The sequence below is a fragment of the Dromaius novaehollandiae genome, chromosome 10, assembly GCF_036370855.1.
Source record: "Dromaius novaehollandiae isolate bDroNov1 chromosome 10, bDroNov1.hap1, whole genome shotgun sequence".
Taxonomy (NCBI): domain Eukaryota; kingdom Metazoa; phylum Chordata; class Aves; order Casuariiformes; family Dromaiidae; genus Dromaius; species Dromaius novaehollandiae.
In genome coordinates this window covers 16,875,891-16,889,187 of record NC_088107.1, presented here as the reverse complement: position 1 = coordinate 16,889,187, position 13,297 = coordinate 16,875,891, and the positions used below count along the sequence as shown (strand labels likewise).

The window sequence follows — 13,297 nt, the reverse complement described above, 5'->3', positions numbered from 1 at the left end:
TTAAAGTATTACAGAAGTAGATTAAGTTGCCCATGCATGAGTATTTTACAGTTTGGAGTGGATGCCGTTGGAAACAGAGACTGCATACAGCATGGACTTAGCTAGAGACATGAGTCTGAAAAGAAAATTAAATACAAACCTTAGCCAGCAGCTATCATTAAAATTCCAGCATGAGCAACACTGTCGATGCAATTAATAAAAATAAGAATGATGAGGTTTTAGTTTTAATGTAAAGTATATGTCAAATATCTACATAACTTGAGCAAAGAAACTAGTTGACTGTTACTTTTATTGAAGTTGTAAGTATTTTTTTACCTGTAATTCTTCCAAGCTTGTTTGTACCGCTAATATAACTGCCAGCAAACCCTGAAACATGAGCTCCTAGGCTGTACCCAATTAGATGAACATTGCTTCTGGAAAATTGAATGGATTCCTGGAAGACAGCAGCAGCTTGATTTAGATGCAGAAAATGTGAAAACTAGACCAGTAAAACACTTATTACAAGCTAGGAATGTCATGAATTATAAAACAAGAAATTTGTATGTTGATGCTGGATGTCAGATGAGGTGTGTCAGTCACACACTAACTTTCCTGGCTGGCTGATTGTTCTTTTCCTCCTTTTCACACATTGGGAAAATACCGTGCATTTGGGCACTGCTACTTACGTGCTTTGTTCAGGAAAACTGTAGATAAAGATGGTAGGATTTTTATTGCTATTTTTTGCAAGTGATGAAAAGGTAGCATTGTTGTCTGCAACTTTCCTATGGCTATAACTTCAATACCTATCCTTTAAATTCGGCGTATAAAACAAAAACAAAAGCCCCAAACTTTATAGAAAGTGTTGAAGGTGCCATTGCTGCTTTTGCCTGAGATACTAAAACAAGCCAAATTAGAAGCCAAAGTATCACAACGTTCATTAGACGTGATTAAGTGTAAGATATGGCAATGACGTTTCTTGGACTGATTTGTACAAAACTGGTATCTGCTCTGAAGCAAGCCTATTGAAGCAGAACAGACCTCAGGCCCTTCTCTCTATCTCTTGTGAAGATGAGGTGGAAGTTGGCAGCCTTTTTTTGAGTGAGGGGCAGCTCTTACAGCTTTCTTGACAGATGTTATTGAGCTAGAGATCATGCCCAGTTAACTCTTGGACTAAAAGCCCTAAGATTTACTTTATTTTTATTCTTGATTAAAACATTGCACAGCACTGCAGCTTTTGTTACTTCTGTTGAGGATATTCCAAGTGCTCTCCTGGATGTAAGCAGAGGGAAGCACAGCAGAAAGACAGTCATGAGAGCTGGAAGAATTGGAATGAAGCGTTTTTACCATTAAATTCACTGGGTGTGCTTTTCAACAGAAGGAACGTTTACTGCTTGAGCATTCTGTCTTAAGTGAATTGAATACTCTGAAAAGTGATGGTCTATTTAAATTCTGCTACATGTCATGACTCAAGAGAAGCTGTGTACAGTGCTGTAGCAAGAAGTCATTTATTCAGGCCTTGATTTGTTTGCTGACACTGAAGAAATCACTGACTGTCATTTTTGTTGACAATGTGGTGTGTCCTCCTGGGAACTGAATGAAGTCCACCATTTGATTCATTCAATAATTAAACAGCTTCAGAATATGACTTTAGGTCTTCAGCAACTTAGACCACATTTGAACAAGAGCAAAGGTTTCTTGTAATGTCACAAAGAAAAATGTCAACACTGGTTCTTCTGCCCTCTCCCTCATGCCTGCTCTCCCTAACTGGGCACTGTATCTGATAACTTCTTCTACCCTTACCATTCCTGTTGAAAGCAGTTTCATTTTTCAATGATATTTGCTCCAAATCTCTCAGCTTTGAAGTATTTTTCCCTTCCTCAGGCCTCACCATATTTAAATTAATGTATTCAAAAATTCTTTGTGAGGTAGGAAGTATAATTTCATTTCAAATTGGGGAGCTTGAATTAGTACTAGAGCTAGATGAAATAAGAGTTGCATCGCATGTGTGATTTGTATGAGTGATTCTTGTTCTAGTAGTTTGCTTTCTGCCTTGTTTCAAATAGTACTGGAGATCAGAGATCCCTTGCAGACTCCTGTGTAGCATTTTCAAGTCTGGCACCTACTGGTATAGACAGAACAGCTGTAGGACATGGCCACTGCTCCCTACGTGGCAGTGGTTTCAATGAGTAGCCACTATTCTAACATGGCTGTGTACCCATTACTGCCTCTGTGCCATCTATTTTGCAATGTGTGTCCTCTTAAAAGGTCTCCCTTTACGCTCTGGATCTCCAAGCCATTATTTTAGAATAATTTGTGGGGAACTGAGGCAAAAACTAGGTGCAGTGTCATGCCTGAATTCTGCATTAAACCCGGAAGTAAAACACAGAGCACAAACTCATTTAATTGAATTAAGCACTCGCAAATGATATTGTGCGCATGCTTTCAAAGCGTAGGGCTCTTCCTCTGAGTTTCTTTTACTGAGTTCTGAACTTGAAGTATTATTGAATAGTTTTATAATTCAAAGAAAATATCAGCTGTCTGCATACATGCCAATGGAATGCAGCAAACGAGTAGCCTGAAATGATCTCACCTCTAAATACATATCAAAGTATTTCAATAAACAGGACTACTTACTTTTCTCTCTTGTGTGATAAAGTTTTTATGAAGTCATCTGAAAGCTTATGGAAGAAAATTTTGCAGTGTATTGAAGAAACATAAGTGATTGAAACAGATTTCATTAACCAACAAAATATATCAAAACTGTGGCAAAAGCATAAGAAACAAGTAAATATCTATTTCCTAAAGAAACACATTTTGATTTGGTGAGTCTTACCTCCAACCATTCCAGGAAGTCTGCTATCTCCTGTCCTATGTAGCGTGTATTCTGTACAGCTATGGGATAGTGCTGGTGAGCAAGTGTAAGCCAATCTGCAATGATCACATTGATTTGTTTGTGCTGAGACTTCAGAGCTGCTGCCATTTTCCAAATCCAGCCTTCTAACATCCCATCTACCTGTTTTGTTCAATAATAAAAAAAAGTGGAATGAAAAAAAGAATCTTTAAGAGAAAACAGTCCCTGCCAAACATTCCCTGTGAAAAGCTCAAGGAAACAAAAAAACAGAATATAAACAAGGAAGGTTAGTGTTAATTATTAGATTTTAGGGACCTCAGCATGTTTAACTTCTGAGAATCTTTGATATTTTTGGTGGACAAAAAATTCATTAAGAATCAATGTAAGAACTGTAAAATATTTTATATCTTGCAATGTGAGCTCTGCCAGTGAAATGATGTCCCTAAATATTTTCAGCCTGCCAGAGATGGTATTACTGATTTAGTAGAACATTCTAATCTCTTCTAGGCTTTTGACAGAATTTGAGAATCTCGAAGCTGGGTTTCCATACATTTTCCTCTAAGAGCCCAACACTTCTGCATGTGAAATTAATGTGAAAGTTGACTTGAATGGCAACAGCCTTAGGTCCATAGTTTGACTTTGAGGAGGGTATAGGTTTTGAGCAAATTCTTACTTGGGAAACTTGGCTGAAGTAGTCTGTGGCAATATTCCGTCCATAGTCAGCTCTGCTGTTATTTGTGTTAAGACAGTTGTATGTATCAGGGGTGTGATTCAAGGTTTCTCTGGTTGCATAGTTGCAGATGAACCACAAAGATGCCTTTTACCACTTTCTTTGATGACACTGGTTCTATGAGAATCAAGTGTCTGTTAAAATGACATGATTTCCTATCCTCCCTTTTATTTTCAGCTGAGAACCTGGTCAGAATTCCCTCTAGTATAGCACTGATATGCATCTGAGTGAGGCTTTCTTGGTAGGTTGTTTTTTTGTTTGCTTTTTTTTTAACATTTTAACTGAAAGCAGTTCAGTGATAATTCATTGAGGTTGAGAGCTTTATTTTCAGCTGAAAAGCTTATAGAGAAGTTCTCGTTAAAGGTGTACCCGAAAGAGAGATGTAGGGAGATTGTGTGCACTGCTTTTCTATAAGTCTGTAAATATCTGGCAGTGAACATATCAGAGAAATGAAACTGGTATTCAGTCCTCCAGAGGCATAGCCCATTAATTCAGCTACTTGTTCAAACTGTGCTGGCTTTAAACCAGGGCTGAATCTAATCCCTGGCATGGGACTCCCACATGAAAAATTGCTTGTTGAGTGTTCCTTCAGAATCTCAATAGGGAATATCCACTTTATTATTTCTAGCCATGATTGCTGCTAAGGAAATCCACCATCTCTCTAGTCCCAGCCTTTCTTCTGAAGTTACTTTTAGCAGTAACATAATGAGAAGGAAAGTATATCAAATCAGATGTAGCTTGAATTAGAAAATGTATGTTCATACCGACCAGCCATGGACTATCATCACCAGAGGAAGAGAGGCATTGAAACTGCATTGGTCAAGAGTCTCCAACTGATTAAACAAAATCAAACAGCTTTCTTCAGTTCTGTCTGTATAGAGTCGAAATTTGGTTTCTAAGCTTTGCTGATCTTTCTTTGTTCTAGTGTGCTGATTCTGTGATCCCAGTGCTTCTGAAATAAAATTCATAACAGTCATAATAGGATGGAATCTAAAACCTGAGAAGTTACTAATGAAACACAGTCTAAGACAAAGTAAACTAGTAAGATAGAATTTCAATCTGTGTATAATTGCTGTCTAACTACAGTTGGGCTTAAGCTGCAAAGTTTGGATCAAAAAAGGGATCTCTTTCAAAGCTGGGACAGTCCAGATGTGCACCCGAGTCCATCTATTTGAGCAGTAACAATTATATGGAAAACATGGATCTTATTGTTACAGTCCTTTATTGAATGCATAGATATTGTAAAAGCAAGATACAGATGTTGTGGCTTTACACTGTTACTGCATGCATAGGCAAGTACATTCATAGGCTGTTAACTCCGCAGGGGAAGTTTTAGTAATGTGCATCTGCTAGTAATTGCTGAGCAAGCATCATTACACTAAAACAAGCATTTAGTCAGGGTTATAACTCTGCTTAGAGATTTAGGTAACTGCTTAAACTATTAGACCATATCATAACTGATTCTTTTTCTCTAAAAGGCCAAGATGAAATGTTTCTGTACTAGTTTTTTGTTGTTGTTGTTTATAAAATAGCTTGGTAGATACAGGACAGCATTTCCAGAATTGTCTGTTAACTACCTGGGATAGTCCCGCATGACTGGAGAACAGCAAAAATAACATCTATACTTAAGAACAGTGGGGGCAGGGTGAACTAGCCAACTGTTGTTTCATTAACATTATGAATTTAGAAGGAAAAACATGAATATAGGGAAACCATTGAAAAAATGGGATAAAGTAAAACAGAAACTTGCAAAAAGCACATTGTGGCAAACAAGGCTGGTACTGCTTTCTGGTAACACTCCAGATTATTTAATTTTATTTGTCTGGAAATAATCTGTATAATAAATGATTAGTTAAGCTACAGAAATTGGGGATTAGTAAGGGGAGGGAACTGTAAGGGGGGTGATGAACTAGATAAATGAGAAGCTACAGTTCTTTGCATTAAAAAGAAAACTTTTAGAGTGGAGAGATTTTGCTGATGGAGTTCCTTGGGGACTGTTTTTTGGGGACTAATCTTGTTTTACCGTTTTCATTAATAAGGTAGGCAGAAAGGTACGAGACTGGCAGAAGTTGGGAAGCATTTGCTAATACTGAGGAGACCAAAAAGTTAAACACTAAGAGCTAGGTGACCTTGAGAATACAGCAATAGAAATGGGTAGAAATCTCATACTGCAAAGTGCAAGGTCATACAGCTGATAAGAATTTCTCTGTAAATGGGGCTCATAAATTGGAAGTGACACAAGGGTAAAAAGACTTGGCTGTAGTAATCAATAATAAAACTCACTATGAGTCATCACTGTGATTTGGCTGTGAGAAAGGAAAATACAATTCCAGGATGCATCGGGCAAGGTGTTTTTGGTAGGAAAAGACAATAATACTGATGTGCAAGGCACTTATTACCCACATGTAGAATAGTGTGCGTAGTTCTTGTTACTGTGTTCAAGTGACACCAGTGCAAGCTGCAACAGCTGCTTAGCAGTACCGCTAAACTGGTCAGGGAAAAGGCTTCTGTTTTTATTAGACCTAATTAATAAATCATGACATCTTCTTGGAGGGGAAAAGGGAGTATTTTCTTTGCTAGGAAAGAACTTGAAATGATGTCTGTGGGAACTGAACTTGCATTAGTTCAGTTTTGTTCTTGTGCTAAGGAACTTTTGTCCACGAGAAATACAACTTACTAGTATTTTCTTTAGAGGTACTGTATTGTATTTTATCTTCGAAGTCAGCACATTTATTAAGTATTGGTATTTTTATACATCACAACTCTTATGTCTGTCTTACACCATAGTGTATTCATTTCTGTATTATATTGGCGAATGCATCCAGAGGTGGTGTGACATTGTTTTCTTGACAAGATTTTGACAATTTACAAGATACTTCTGATACATTTACAGATGAACTTTTATCCTTCAGGCATATTTAATGATGAGATTCTTCCATGCTTATAAATTTGCTGTAGTGGAATTTTATAATAGACAGCACAAAAAACTCTAATATGAAAGCATCCTGGTTTTCAGTCAGACTGTGTTTTTATCACATCTCAGTGAATCTTGTTACAAACTTTATTCAGCATTGTATTTTCTTATAATTACAAATGTGATACAAACAGCATATTTAATTTGGTTAAATCAATGCCAGTCCCCCATCCTGGCAGTAAAGCTCCCAGACTGCATTACAGTGGATATGCACTGTTTTTCTTCTGTCACTAATTATCGTAAATTCCAAGTAACTCCAGACAATGTTATGTTTCATATCTAGCAAATGTTATGGTAGGAGAAAGCTGTTCAGCTATTTACAGGAGCTGGAATTTAAAAAGCTTCAAATTTAGTGAAGTTCTGGTGTCAAAAGTCTTAGCTTCAGTAATGTGGTGTTTTGCATTTTTCTTTAATGGCACTTTTGTGATAGCCAGTTAGAACTGAACCTGATCATTTCTCTGTTGCAGTGTGTACTCAAGTGTTTCTGCTGCCTTTTTTTGTTCTCTCTCTCTCTCTCTCTCTCTCTCTCTCTCTCTCTCTCTCTCTCTCTCTCTCTCTCTCTCTCTTTTCTGAATGGAATAATACCAGGAGAAGGTGAAGATCTAATTAAAGGATAGAAAATTGGAAAGAGAAGTTTAAAGATCTTGATATTCTTAAATTAAGGCTTATTCAGGGTTTGGTGAGTAGTCCATACACAAAGATAATTGTATTCTATTTTTAGTACAAAAAGGAAAACATAAATTATGTAACTTGTGCTTTTTCCATTGTACATATACTTTCTTTGTTTTATACCTTATTTTCATTTTCTTTTTGCTTTCTTATTGCTTGTTACAATGCAAAGGCACATTGTTGCTCTCCATATTGTTTGTGCATACCACAGAAAACATGACTAATAAATAGCTGTTTTCTTTTTACGTCCACTGTGAAAGTACTTGTGGTGCTTTAATGGGTGAGCTTTTGGCTTGCCAGTAAGTCTGAGAAGAAGGAATTAAAAATCCAGTTTGAACTTATTCGTGGCTGTCAAAAATGAAAGGTTCCAATAGAATCTGTTGTGTTATTAGACAAAGAACTACTTCAAGCCATTAATCCATGTAATGACTTGGAGAAGGAAATAGTTTCTGAAGAGCTTGGCTCCCAGAAGAGACTTTAACTGAAAATTTCATACCGGTGACTCAGTGACATGATCAAAGTGAACTGCAAAGTTTCATAGGTCAGTTTACAAAAACTGCAAAGTAAAACTGCTAAAAACAATTTCCCATGCTAGTTAGAGCTGAAAGTAGCAAGAATTTCTGGAACATAGATCATATGCACGTGTTAGTTTCTCTCTGGAAAAATAGCTTCTACTCAAATAAGTGAGTTGCTGAATTAACTGCCTCATTCTCTGAAGAGATCCTATTCTAACATGAATCTCTTCAGGAAGGCAATGCAACATGGCCATCCATAGGTTATCATAAATTAGCTTCTTGCAGAGCAACATGCTAGTCACAAGCAAGATAGGTTGTCATGACTTCTTGATACTCTAGAGGAGCTTTAATTTTTTACCGTTCCTTACTTTGTGGTAATGATGTTGGTGAGGTGTAGTAGGAGTGCAACTGAAGGCTGTCTTTGTACATATGACTTAAGTATAATGTAGCAAAGTTTCTCATAAAACATGTTGGGTCAAATTTGGCAGTTGAACCAAAACATTTTTACGTTTGACCTGAGACAACTGTGTTTTCTTGCTAAAAAGTAAAACCGAAAGAATGGCTCCCAGTTGAACAAAATAAAATGTTTCCATCAACTGGGATGAAAACAGAGGACTTACATTTCTGGTAGTAGCTTCGGTAGCTAACTGAATGCTATGTAGAGCTGGGCTGTGCAAGATATGAGTTCAGTTACTGTTTCCCGCTATTAGCATTTAATTCTTATTCCCATTATTAGATAGATACTTTAAGTCATGGGTGTCCTGCTAACTCCAAGCTAAGATGAAGAGAGCACATGAAGAATGATGAGAAAGCTAGTAAAGAAATAATCCATTCTGTGTGTCTGGAAGTGTCTAATTTTCCGAAAAAGGAGTAATGAAAATAGTAATAACAATAATTCCATATGGAGTAAACTTAGATGATTTGAACTAGGTCTTCTATTTACCTGTAGAAACAGGTTAATCAAGGAGATTGACTTGGATTTAATAACCTCAAAAGATGAGAAGACAAATGGTTTTCCAAGCTATGGAATTTTTGATGATTCTTCTGAAATTTACAGATGTGATACCAATGTTTTAAGGTTTGTGAATGAAAACTTCTTTACTAGAAACTAGACAAAGATCTGGACACTGACTGGTCAGGGTTCAAAACCATGAACTATTGTATGCCTTCTTGGGGAGAGATCCTGAATTTAAATATATTCCTTTATATGTCATGTCTTAGTGGGAATGAAAACACAACACAATTATCTGCTTCTCACCACAAAATTTGCCTAAAAATGCATAAGGAATAAGAAGGACAAAGTATGGTAGAACCATATCATGTAAAGAACAAAATTGTAGTATTTGTTAAGTCATATGTTTCAAATTCATCTTACAATGCAGCAGAAGACAAAAAAATGAAGACTGTCATTCCCTCTTAAGGAAGGTAGTTTTCCTGATCAAGAAAGATAATGTTCAGCAACTTTCTTCCTGTCATGGAGCTCTACGGGAAGAGTTTCTATATAAGGTCTTGCTGAAGAGGGTTGAAGAGGATGTTTCAATGCCACTGACCTAATCCACAGGCAACTGAAACATTAATTAAGAAAACCTGAATTGAAGCTGAGCTTTAGGCTGCCAGTATCATAACAATACATAGGAGAGGGAAAAAAAGGAAACAAAAAAAAAAGCAAGTATCTATGCGTGTGTGTACACAAACACACCCCACTACACAGAAATTGCATATTTTTTAAATCACCTTCTGAGCCTTACTGCAGCCTCCTTTCACATTCATGGGTGGATTCATTTGAACATTAGTAAATCTCCAGTCACCTTCTGGAAGACTTACTGCTTTTTGCGTACATGAAAATATGTTTCTAAAAGAGTGCTTGTATATTACCATGTTATTTTAGTGTGTCTGGTTTACAACATGTTTGAAAAACAAACCACAGAACTGCTGAGGTCCCTAGAATTATGGAATTCTGTTATAAAAACGGGCAAAGACAGTGGCACATTAATAACTTTTGTTTGGCCTGTGGGAAGTGGAATATATCACAGAACCCCTCATGTCCAATAGACATTTTTTTCTATCAGTTGAAGGAAGAGCTAATGATATGGAAGCATTCAGGTCCCTCGGTTTGACAAATGCATCCCTTAAAGCTATTCTTGCTAGAAGCATAGTTGTCAGTATTCCTGTTGTATATGTAAAATCCTCTTTACTAATGCCTTCACTTCATTTAGAAGTGCCTGTCAGAATCTCCAAACTTTGCCCTTTCTAGGCAAAACCATTTGCTGAAACTAGCACAAAGTGCCACAATGAAACAGTAAAAGCTTAGAGCCAGCTTTGTAGAGGACTCCTAAATCTGAATCCACAGCAAAATTGAAGCAGCAGGTTGTGTAGGATATTAAAAAAAAAAAAAAAAAAAAAAAAAGTAGATTTTGGTCAGCAGATGTTTACCTAAGCATTTTCTAACTCTTTGGGCAAGGTTGCTTGTACAATAGCTAACCCAGATACTAAGCTAAAATTATCATAGATACCGGACATCGGAACTGGACTTCTGCCATTTGAAAATGTATCCAACCAAAATGATGATAAGAATGGACTGGAAATATTAGGCCAGCATTTATTTGCATTTATATTACTAATTTCCAACAGTATTGTAAAGCAGTGTGTTGACTATTCCTTGTCTTTAATAGTTGAGGTACTTGCATTTAATCTGATTTTTGTTGTTTTTGTCTCTTCTAGGTTTTGGAGATTGCTAACTAGTCATTGAATATTCCATCTCATATAGTTCCCAGGTGAGAACTCTAAAACATGGAGTGGGTTTTTGGGGAGATCTAGGAGTCTTTTTTTGCTTGCTCTAGAGTCCCAGGCAGTCAAAACTAAGGTCTGTTGATTTTTGGTATATTATCATGGTGCTTAACATTTTTTGTGTTCTCATCCACTTTCTGTACATCTTTACTCTCTCAAATTTGTTCACCTTGCCAAATGAAATGTTGGTATCACTCCCAAAAAAGTGAATGAAAATATAGCAAGCAAGAAAGAAGAATCTGAAGCAATTGGATTAAAAATTAAGAGGTCTGTTTAGAAAGAGATTTGTTGGAAAAGGCTTTCCTTTTTGATCAAATTTAAATGAATAATGAGTAAGTGATGCTTTTCAAAGCATCAGATGCTCTATCTGAAAAGTATGGTAGTTTTCTGAGCTGTCATTCCTTGCTGCTCCTGTCTTGCATACCAAGGATAAGTGAAGATCATAAGATGAGTGTAGTTTCTAACCAAACAGCCATAAAACCAGATGACAGGCTACTGTTAACCCTCTGCTGAAGCAAATACATGAAGAAAGCCCCTAAAACGCTCTCATTCATTCATTCTGTCTGTCTTTTGAGAAGTGTGTATTTCACGGCTTTCAGATACAGATAATGCTACTAGTGGGCATTAGTGACTCTTGGGACTGGATGAAAGATTAGTGCAGAAAGAGGATAATATAAGGAATCTTTGCAGCTGACACCCATATTTTCATTAGAGAGGCAATGACACTGGCAGTGGAAGGTGTACGTATGTATGAGTGGCTGTTCAAAAGTTTGCTCCTTAGTTATCAGGGCTGAATCTGTTGTGATGTTTCTGTTACAATTTTTTTTTTTTTTTTACTCTTAGTGTGGAGGATACATATTTTTTGCTTTGAAAATCAGACCCATCCAATGTCTACCAAAAGTAAAAAAGTAAAACTTCTCATTCTTTACTAAAACACCTTTAAGCTTGGGAAATCTCCCTTTTCTGATGTCTAAACACAGGTGATCTTTCCTGAGCTCATCCTTCTGCACAATTATTATCAAGCACTGCTAATATTCTTTGAAGTGCTGTGGAAGACAGTGGTCTGAAGTCAACTGTAGAAACTCATTTTGCAGTTTAACAAAGGGGAGGTGGCTCAGTTCTGCTCTCCCTTGATCTCCCAAGTCTGTACTCTGTATTTGCTTGGTCTATTTGCAGAAGGGTGAGGCACCGAGAAACTTGTTCGCAGATGTGATTAGTAACCGAAATGTCAGAACTGTCAGCAGGGATCCATATCCCTATCATTGTCTAGTTACTTCTGTACAGAATTAATTTCTGACATGCAGGATATGGGATAAAGCAGAAAATACAGTAGTTGGTTCTCTAATAGCAGAGCTATGATTTTACAAAGTGTTATTAACATGTTAGTAAGGAGTTTATACCTAGGTGATCGATCTCTATTGCTCTATCTCTCCCCCTCCATCTCCCCATCTCTTCCCCCCTTCTGCTTTTTTTCCTAATTAGAATGCTTTCCAAAGCAATTTGAAAAAATACTCAGTACTGAATTCACTGCAGATACAAGAGTTGTAAATAATATTCAAGGTATTCAGCCTTGATCTTTATTTAGTATAATTTGTTTGCTTGGTGGTCTAGAACATAATGGAGTGCAAGCTATCCTCAGTAATTGCTTATATCAAGAATAATTGATGACATACCCTTGTCAGTTCATTTTAAATTTTCTACTTATGTATCTGCTGTTGCTGTTTATTTGAAATTGTCTCTCTTGAAAGCATTTGGGCTGATGGTAGAGACAGATACAAACAGTCTCCATTTCTCAGGGCACCTTAAATGGCAGTATTTTGGAATTTGGAGAATAAACGAGAGCATCAAAGCAAAAGCCTTGCTAAAAGATCTTGAAAACGATGACTAAACACAGATTTAAAAAGATCATATTTTGGTTTCTTCTTGCTGCTGTGTGCCTCGACTATTCAGATATCTCTCTCTTACATGAGTCACTTACGAATCAAATAATGCTTTTATATTTAATGGTTTCCGAAGGAGAAAATAAATACAGTAACCAAAATAAAAAAAAAAAAAATCAGATCTTCCTATTGCTTTCTTCTGAGTACTCTGTGTATTATTTCTATGAGTATGTTATTTTTTCCTTTTCCTGCGAAATGCACATTTCTCTCATTGGTTATTAACACTGGATTGCCTCAAAACTATCCAAAGCAGCACCTACTTTTTGGTTCTTGTGCCTTGCTCTTTTAATCTTTCTTTTCCCTGTAAAACCCCTCTTTACTATGTGAAACTTCAAAACTTATCTTCTACATTTTTTTTAAATCTAGAATCAAACATTGAAATGAGGGTTAGAACAGAAAGCAGTGAACCAAACCCAAGCCCCAGAACATCGCGTTCCTTTCATTATTTTATATCAGGTGAAAACTCCTTGGAAGAATGTTGATTCTCAAAAGCTTGAAATCTCTTTTTAAGTCCAATTAAGATAGGTAAATAACTTTGCGTTCTTTTCTTTATTATCAAGTAACTTAGATATTAGTTCTCCATTAAAAATGTCAGTTTAGGTACAATAATCAATAAACTTGTGAGACAATTGTTACTGTGAAGAGCAGGAAAATTAGGGCACAGGAAGCCCCAGCAGCACCTCTGTGTTTTGACCTCAGCTCCTGGCTTCTAAGCTGACGCCCTGCACAGAAGAATACTTTGAAATCCCTTTCTCTCTAGAAAGGTACAGGAGGATGCACCAACCACACAACTATTAAACAGTTTGCATTATTTATGAGATAACAAATACGCTGTCATCCTAGTCTCCTCAT

The 13,297-nt window shown here is 36.7% G+C and overlaps 1 protein-coding gene and 1 long non-coding RNA gene across 7 annotated transcripts in view; one reads left to right on the top strand and one right to left on the bottom strand.

Annotated features, from left to right (window-relative positions):
• Nucleotides 1–13,297, top strand: part of LOC112991095 (uncharacterized) — a 69,331-nt gene that overhangs the window by 3,432 nt on the left and 52,602 nt on the right. Inside the window, exon 2 of the long non-coding RNA XR_003261217.2 lies at nucleotides 10,440–10,492. This is a non-coding gene — a long non-coding RNA (uncharacterized LOC112991095). The remainder of the gene's footprint in view (nucleotides 1–10,439; nucleotides 10,493–13,297) is intronic.
• Nucleotides 1–13,297, bottom strand: part of LIPC (lipase C, hepatic type) — a 64,978-nt gene that overhangs the window by 13,718 nt on the left and 37,963 nt on the right. For 3 of the 6 annotated variants that reach the window (XM_064517435.1, XM_064517436.1, XM_064517437.1), the window contains 2 exons: nucleotides 2,813–2,992; nucleotides 316–433 (listed from right to left, as the gene is read on the bottom strand). In XM_064517435.1, the coding sequence (XP_064373505.1) occupies nucleotides 316–433; nucleotides 2,813–2,992 (298 nt within the window). Of the gene's footprint in view, nucleotides 1–315; nucleotides 434–2,812; nucleotides 2,993–4,324; nucleotides 4,513–13,297 lie in introns of all 6 variants that reach the window. The other 3 variants (XM_026113341.2, XM_026113343.2, XM_026113342.2) reach the window with 2 other exon arrangements.